This window comes from Sinocyclocheilus anshuiensis, unplaced genomic scaffold (assembly GCF_001515605.1).
Source record: "Sinocyclocheilus anshuiensis isolate Anshui unplaced genomic scaffold, SAMN03320099.WGS_v1.1 scaffold1854, whole genome shotgun sequence".
Taxonomy (NCBI): Eukaryota; Metazoa; Chordata; class Actinopteri; order Cypriniformes; family Cyprinidae; genus Sinocyclocheilus; species Sinocyclocheilus anshuiensis.
In genome coordinates, this window is record NW_015546040.1 from 1,192,829 (window position 1) to 1,202,066 (window position 9,238).

At 35.6% G+C, this 9,238-nt stretch overlaps 1 protein-coding gene across 3 annotated transcripts in view; it reads left to right on the forward strand.

The window, feature by feature from the left end:
* Positions 1 to 8,716, forward strand: part of LOC107698920 (amyloid beta A4 protein-like) — a 39,437-nt gene extending 30,721 nt beyond the window's left edge. For all 3 annotated transcript variants that reach the window (XM_016500059.1, XM_016500058.1, XM_016500060.1), the window contains 5 exons: positions 2,564 to 2,752; positions 4,425 to 4,478; positions 4,859 to 4,941; positions 6,139 to 6,285; positions 6,397 to 8,716. In XM_016500059.1, coding sequence (XP_016355545.1) covers positions 2,564 to 2,752; positions 4,425 to 4,478; positions 4,859 to 4,941; positions 6,139 to 6,285; positions 6,397 to 6,498 — 575 coding nt within the window. In that variant the 3' untranslated portion in view covers positions 6,499 to 8,716. The remainder of the gene's footprint in view (positions 1 to 2,563; positions 2,753 to 4,424; positions 4,479 to 4,858; positions 4,942 to 6,138; positions 6,286 to 6,396) is intronic.
* Positions 8,717 to 9,238: the final 522 nt, after the last annotated feature.

Consider the following 9,238-nt stretch of genomic DNA (forward strand, 5'->3'; position numbering starts at 1 on the left):
GCTGAACCAGGATTATTAACTAAAACTAAAGATAAAAAAAAAAAAAAACGTTACTGTAATGGAGCGTTGCACATGACATGTGGGGAAAAAAATGTCTTTAAATAAATTCAATTATAATACAAAATTTCTTAGGGATAAAAATCTACCTCTAAACTATAGGGAGCCCTTTTGCATTTCTATAAGGTTACAATTAAATAAACTCAATTACTATTTATTTTTAACTATAATAATCAACACTCAAATTAAAAAATTGTATGCAAGCATGTAAATTGTTTTTAAATTAACTTCTAAATTATTCAATTTCAGTTTGTTGTTGAACTATACACACACTCAAATATTTATTTAAGCATATACATTAAATAATTAAGACGTCACTTACAGTTAAAGTAAATATGACAATATATATATATATATATATATATATATATTTCCCTTGTGATGTCTGAAACAAAATAAAATATTTAAAAAAAAAACATTAAATTATTTTGATTTCAGCTATAATAAAACATATTTGTTAATTAAAATAAATAAATGCTAACTGAAATAAAATAGAATATATAAAAACTTCTTTTTTGGTTGAATTTAAATAAAAATTAATTTAAAAAAACTACAGACAAAAACAACAAAATTACTAAAACTTTAACAAAAATTAAACATGCTTAATTATTTTTAATTCATCTAATTGACAAGGCAACATTGCTCATTTTCATTTAGTTTTACTTGAAGGTTCAGAAAAACTAAAGCTAAAACTGAAATAAAAATTATAGACATATTTAAAAATAATAATAATATAATTAAAAAAATGACAAACTTAAAATGATAAAAACTAATTCAAAATATTATTAAAAATGATAATAGTGTCTCAGTGATGCTAAAATAACACTGCGCTGAGCACGTTTGAGCACTTCTTTTTATTTTCTGTTTGGAGCTGCATCAGTGTCAGTGACGACAAACTGATTGTTGAAGCTTTGCTGAAGTGATGCATGAACTCATCTGTGTCTGATCTCGTGCTCCTCTTCACCTCCTGCTGCTTTATTTGTGTGCTTGCGTCACTGCACCATCTGTACTCTCTCTCTCTCTCTCTCTCTCTCTCTCTCTCTCTCTCATACACAAAAATAAAGAAAAAGGAAAGTAAAGAGAGAATTGTGGTACCTTTCGGCGATCCGATTTATGAATTGCTAACTTGACGAAGCCATAGGATCCCTTTCCCAGATCATCAAGCATATGATATTTCAAATGTACTGAAAGATATAATAACATGTTCATTTAATTAAGATTTTTATTGTGTCTGAATAGAAAGAATAAAAAATCCATGTAAAAAATATAGGTAGGTTTTAAAGAGAGTTATATGAGCAATGAAAATCAGTTCATATTAAAGTAATCTGAAATTAGAATCCACATTGCTTTGTACAGTACATACTCTGCACATTGCACATATATGGCTCAGGTAATATAATGAATCTAAGTGCAGCATTAAGACGATCAATATATAGCAAAATTGAACGAAACATGAGTTATAGTCTATTGGCAGTTTTTTTTTTCATTGATTTTCGTTATTTTAAAGCTATGGATGATCTTCTTTCTTTTGACTTGATTTGGTGTAATAGTGGAGCTTTGTGTGAGGTTTTTGAAAACACTTTGGTTTTTGCCCCCATTTTTGCTTAATTGTCTGTAAATTGACTTGATTGTCTGGATAATGGGTTGTTTACTCTGTAATCCTGACGCATCATCACCATCTCTTTTCTGCCGTTTCTTCTCTTTCATTTGCTCACCGCAGTGTTTTCTGCCCACAATCATGTGATTTCTGATCATCTCTGTTTAATTCTGCTGTCCTCCTATTCAGCATAAAAAAAATCTAAAAATGGTAACATTTAAAAAAAGTAACATTTCGCTTATATATATACTGTATATAAGCAACTTACAAATGGATATATTTATAGCATTTAGCATATATATATAGCATTTTAAAGTTGACCGTGCTAATATATAAATATAAATTATATAATATATAAATATAAATTTCATAATTCTTATGAAAATAATATTTATAAATTATTTTATATGTAATATATATAATATAAATAACAATAACAATGTCAATATTTATAATGACAAGAAAACTTAAAACTCATAGAAAACTTCATAAATGAAAAATAAAAATTATAATTTAAAAAAGTCTTAATTGTCATGTTTAGACGCCTATAATAACACAGTAATCACTGGTATTGCTGTTTCCTGACGTGTGTTCAACCACAATATCAAATCTAAATATTACAAAAAAAGTAGCTTTATAAAGAAATGTTTTGATTCATCATAGACTTTATTACACAAACTCTTACGGCTACCAAAAAACTGAATATTGAAATATGAAATTACAAAAAAAAAAATGAAATCATCAATATGAAAGTTTAAGTGGCAAATAAGTCATATTAAGTCTTAATGAGTGAGTCATTGTATTATTCACTCAACCCATTTTTTCAAACAGCTGATTCATTCAGACACATGATTGAATACATCACTGAATCAGTGACTCGATCTGTTGTGTTCTGTCTGTGTGTGTCAGAGCTGTTGCAGCGCGAGCGGCAGGAAATGTCGGCTCAGTTAGCGAATCTGCAGAGTGACGTGAGGGTGAGTTACGGTAACGACGCCCTGATGCCCGACAGCACCGCCAGCCTCGACCTGCTGCCCTCCGAAGACACACAGGGCTTCATCCACCCAGAGAGCTTCAACCAGCCCAACACACAGAACCAGGGTATAAACACACACTCTCACACACACACACACACACACACACTCACTCACTCACTCACTCACTCACTCACTCACTCACTCACTCACTCACTCACTCACTCACTCACTCACTCACTCACTCACTCACTCACTCACTCACTCACTCACTCACTCACTCACTCACTCACTCACTCACTCACTCACTCACTCACACACACACACACACACTCACCCAGAGAGCTTCAACCAGCCCAACACACAGTACCAGGGTATAAACACACACACACACACACTCACTCACACACTCACTCACTCACTCACTCACTCACTCACTCACTCACTCACTCACTCACTCACTCACTCACTCACTCACTCACTCACTCACTCACTCACTCACTCACTCACTCACTCACTCACTCACTCACTCACTCACTCACTCACTCACTCACTCACTCACTCACTCACTCACTCACTCACTCACTCACTCACTCACTCACTCACTCACTCACTCACTCACTCACTCACTCACTCACTCACTCACTCACTCACTCACTCACTCACTCACTCACTCACTCACTCACTCACTCACTCACTCACTCACTCACTCACTCACTCACTCACTCACTCACTCACTCACTCACTCACTCACTCACTCACTCACTCACTCACTCACTCACTCACTCACTCACTCACTCACTCACTCACTCACTCACTCACTCACTCACTCACTCACTCACTCACTCACTCACTCACTCACTCACTCACTCACTCACTCACTCACTCACTCACTCACTCACTCACTCACTCACTCACTCACTCACTCACTCACTCACTCACTCACTCACTCACTCACTCACTCACTCACTCACTCACTCACTCACTCACTCACTCACTCACTCACTCACTCACTCACTCACTCACTCACTCACTCACTCACTCACTCACTCACTCACTCACTCACTCACTCACTCACTCACTCACTCACTCACTCACTCACTCACTCACTCACTCACTCACTCACTCACTCACTCACTCACTCACTCACTCACTCACTCACACACACACACACACACACACACTCACTCACACACTCACTCACTCACACACACACTCACTCACTCAATCACTCATACACACACACACACACACACACCTGCCCCTCACACAAAACTACAGGCAATTCTAGGTTCTAAAAAAAAAAAACACAAACACACACAAATTTTAGTATGTTTTAAAGCCATTCGGTTTACGGGGACACAGGAAGTCTAAACCTCATAAACCATGTTCACGTTGTAATACATATGTCATTATACACATTTGTGTCTTCATAAACCTTATAAACTTATACACACACACACATGTATCCCAGCAGCCCCGGCTGCCTCATGAGTGTGTGAGCCAGGTCAGAGCAGTGAGCGCCATATGGAAGCATATATGACATCCGGCATCAGGAACACAGACCTGCTGCAATTCAACAGCATGCTACACATCATTTTTTATTTCAGATAGCAATAACAATCATGTAACTTTCTCCTGTTTGTTTGTGAATGTTGCAGTTGTTGTGTGTTTTATTAGCCAATCAGAAGCCTTTCTGCTTGTCAGTCAGATCAAGTCAACCGACATTTTTCTTCAGTGCAAAATCTAGTTTTGATGTGAATATGAAGTGAATCTTTCGCTTGTGTCTCTCTCTGCAGTTGAGCCGGTGGACGCGCGACCTGTCCCGGACCGAGGCCTGCCGACCCGACCAGGTACTTGTAATTAAAATATAAAAAGCTTTTTTCATTTTTTTATTTAGTTTAATTTGTACTAAAATAACTAAAACTGAAATTACATTTTTTTTTAAATATAGACATATTTAAAAAAAAATTTTTTTTTTTGCATTTTTGATGGTCACCTTGAAAGTGTCTGAGTCCCAGTTAAAAGTTTGTAAAGTAGTAATAAATCTAATAATCACCCCAGCAAAAACATGCATGTGTAGATGGGCTGATGTAAAAATCATATTCAGAATGTAGAGCTGAAACAGAAGTGCATGTAAACTGTCAATTCCAGCTGCATGAGTTGAAAACGTTTCAAAACCAAAACACTTGTATTTCCAGTATTTAATATCATTTCTGTGTTTGTCGTTCAGTGTCTGGACTGAAGCCTGACGATGTTCCTGAGCTGCGGATGGAAGCTGAAGAGAGACACAGTGAAGTTTACCACCAGAAACTGGTACATTTACATATTAGGGCTGAAATATGTCAACCATAATACCTAATCTAAACAACACAAAAAAAGTAGCTTTATAAAGAAATGTTTTGATTGATCATAGACTTTATTATAAAAACTTTTAAGGCTATCAAAAAACTGAATATGAAATGGTTAAAAAAATAAAAAGATCAATATGAAACTGTTGCCACCAGTAGGTGGCAGCAACTCACTGTCTTAATGAGCGAGTCATTGAATTATTCACTCAACCGATTTGTTCAAACAGCTGATTCATTCAGAAACGAAGCAAGTGACTGTCTTTATGAATGAGTCACTGAATCATTGACTCACTCGATTTGTTCAAACTGCTGATTCATTCCTAAACAAAGCAAGTGAATGAATAAATCACTGAATCATTGACTCACTCGATTTGTTCAAACTGCTGATTCATTCCTAAACAAAGCAAGTGAATGAATAAATCACTGAATCATTGACTCACTCGATTTGTTCAAACTGCTGATTCATTCCTAAACAAAGCAAGTGAATGAATAAATCACTGAATCATTGACTCACTCGATTTGTTCAAACTGCTGATTCATTCCTAAACAAAGCAAGTGAATGAATAAATCACTGAATCATTGACTCACTCGATTTGTTCAAACTGCTGATTCATTCCTAAACAAAGCAAGTGAATGAATAAATCACTGAATCATTGACTCACTCCATTTTTTAAAAACAGTTGATTCATTCAGAAACGAAGCAAGTGACTGTCTTTATGAATGAGTCACTGAATCATTGACTCACTCGATTCATGTAAAAATGTGGATTCATTCATTAACAGATGACTGCTGTATGTCGATCAGAGACTCAACAGTTCAGCTGTGACTTTGATTGGAAAAATTTTTGACAATTCTGACAATATTGCTTAATATGAACTGTTGAACTGTTGTATAAAATCAGTATCACATTAGCAATGGTGCAGATGTTGGGGAAAGCAGCACTCTTGCTGGTGTGATATTGCTAAACTATATCATATGATCTAAATATGTTAATTTTTGCCTCGTATCTTGAATTTTAGGCTCATATAACTGCATTCTAATAGGCTTCATTTCGCAGTCAGTCGTCCTGCATTTTTAGTATTTTATGACGCAGCACGTCTCTGATGAGAGTTCAGCCCGTGTGACTGTAATCTCATGTTTGTCTTTTGTTTCTGGTGTTCAGGTTTTCTTCGCCGAGGACGTGAGCTCCAATAAGGGAGCTATTATTGGCCTGATGGTCGGAGGTGTTGTCATAGCAACCATCATCGTCATCACCCTGGTGATGCTGAGGAAGAAGCAGTACACATCCATCCACCACGGAATCATTGAGGTCAGTCGGTGCACACATGTGTGTTCGTTGATTCATCCCGTGACATGATGCATATGAATCAAATGAGTCGAAATAGTGATTCATTTGAAGTCCGAATCATTTGTCTCTCAGGTGGATGCTGCTGTGACCCCGGAGGAACGTCACCTGTCTAAGATGCAGCAGAACGGCTATGAAAACCCCACCTACAAGTTCTTCGAACTAATGCACAACTGATGGTGTGAGGCTCCTCTTCCTCCCTGTTTCTCCTCCTCCTCCTCCTCCTCACCTCTGCAGACGGTGCAGGAGACACCAGCCCGAACTCACCGCTCATTAACATCTCGCTTCCTATTGGCCACTTCACATGACTGTCAATCAAACATGACTTCCCATTGGCTGGACGAATATGAACTCGGTCAGTTTCAAGTTATTGAAGATGCTGTTTCAATCTGAATGAACAATTCAGATTGAACATATAATTTGGATTTAGTTTTAAATTCACTGCAGATTGTAAAACTGGGCTGGACAAGCATGAACATGACTTTAATGCTGTTGGGGTCAGTTTCAAGTTCAATTCAGTTTAAATTGAACATATGAAGTTGATTCACATCAAATTCAATGCACGGTTCTGAATTCACTCCAGATTTTTATAAAAATTTATAAGAATTTTTATAAAATTCTGTTGGCTGGACGAACATCAACTTTATCAGATGGGGTCCGTTTCAAGTAGTTGAAATACAGTTTCAAATTGAATGCACAATTCAAATCACAATTCAATCTGAATGCATAATTCAAATTTAGTTTTAAATTCACTGCAGATTTTTCAGCTCTAACCTTCCATGGGCTAGAAGAATATGATCAGATTAACGCTGTTTGGGTCAGTCTCAAGATTCAGTTTCAGACTGAATGGACAATTCAAATTCCGTTTTAAATTCAAATCACTCATACTGTAGAACTGAATTCATAATTTCAATTCAAATCACAAATCAAATTGATTGCCTAATTTGAATTCAATTCAAATCACAAATTGAATTAAACACAATTGAATTGAATTTAATGCATAAATCAAATTCAGTTCAATTCACAAATGAAAATTCAGATTCTCCTAAATTAACTGCCTAAATCAAAATCTGATCAAGGGCCAATTTAGTTCAGTTTAAATTAAACATGAAGTTTGAAAATATATATTTTTAATTTGATTCACATCAAATTCAATCCACAGTTGTGAATTCATTCCAATTTTTTTAACTATGACTTCCCATTGGCTGGACAAACGTGAGTTCAGTTTCAAGTTGAAAATTCCGTTTCAAATTGAATGCAGAGTTCAAATTCAGATCACAAATCAGATTGAGTGCATAATTCAAATGTAGTTTTAAATTCACTCCTGTTTTCAACTATGCCATGCAACTGTCTGGACCAACATGAACATGAGATTAATGCTTTTCGGGTCAGTGTCAAGTTCAGCAGAGTTTACATTGAACACATAATTCAAATTCACTTTGAAAATTCAGTTTTAAATGTGATTGCAAATCAAATTCAATGCACAGTTCTATATATTAACTCCAGGTGTCTGCTGGACCAACATGAAGATGATCAGATTAATGCTGTCGGGGTCAGTTTCAAGTTCAGTTTTAGTTTCAAACCAAGTTTCACTCCAGATTTGATTAACTGTGACTGGTTTATGTTGTTAAGATCAGTTTCAAGTTCAGTTTAAATTGAACGCAAAGTTTGAAAATTCTGTGATCCACATCAAATGCAATGCACAGTTCTGAATTCACTCCAGATTTTTTGTATCTAATGAAATCAGTTTGATCTCATCATTCCCTAAGCTTTCTGAATCTGATCTGTTGGCTGACCGTGTAGAGTTGGGTTTTGTGTCGCTGCACCGTCTGCTCTCGCACTACTAACCAAGTGAAACACTGGGATATCTGAGGATGATTGTCTGATTCTTCCTCCTCTTCATCGCACACTGACTGCAGCTGCGCTGTGTTTGGTGACGCATTAAACCTATCGGAGATTATTCTGGTAATCGATGTCCTTCTGAATGAGATCTTCAAAACGTTTGATCGTTTCTGGTTTCTTTTTCCAAAAAAAAAAAAGTGATAATTTTAAAAAGAAATTTTTTTTTTTAGTTGTCGATATTTAAGTAATGTAAAAGAAGAAAGGCTAGTTGTAACTACGTAGTGCATGATAGAAAAAATGACGGGAAAACTCTTCTGCTATTTGGATCTCGGACTTTTCTCACGTAGAGGCGTTTTAGCAGGATTAAACAGTAACTTGTGAAAATGTGATTTGAGTTGCACAAAAAATGACTCAATTTGCTTCTAATAGAACTTAAACTGGATTAAATGCTTTGATTTCAAGATCTGGTTGTTTTTTAAATCCGGCTGAGATCCTGTCGATGTACATTTACTGTCTTTAATGTTTTTTTCGTCCTATGCATTTCAGAGATTTATTTACTTCTTCCTTATCTTTAATTTGATTCTCCATTGGACTCGTGGTTGAATGTGTTTTTTAAGCGTGTTTTCGGGGGCGGGTCTGTTTGTGTGTTTCTATCCAGTCAGGTTGTTGTTCTTAGATCACTCTTTGTCTGTCTCTTCATCTCTCGTGTTACGCAGCAGTCTCAGTTTTCAGTGCGGAGCTGCAGAAACTGATGCAGTGATCTGAGAGAAGAAGAAAAAACACCTTTGTCTCGCTGCAAAATCAAAAGAAAAAGATTTTGCATTGCATTATTATTTTTTGCCATTACTGTAATGCAGGAAAATGTATTTAAATTGTGCAGTTGTAAGTATTTATCATGATTGTATTGAATGTTATTAATGAATGCAGAGTTATCATTTTTTTTATATAATTTCCATTCATTGCTGCATTACAGTAATGCAGATTTGTGGTTAAATGTGCTTAATTTACATGCAAATAATGTGGCAATGCAAAAAAAAAATAATTCTTCATGCAAAATATTATTTCTAATTTTTTT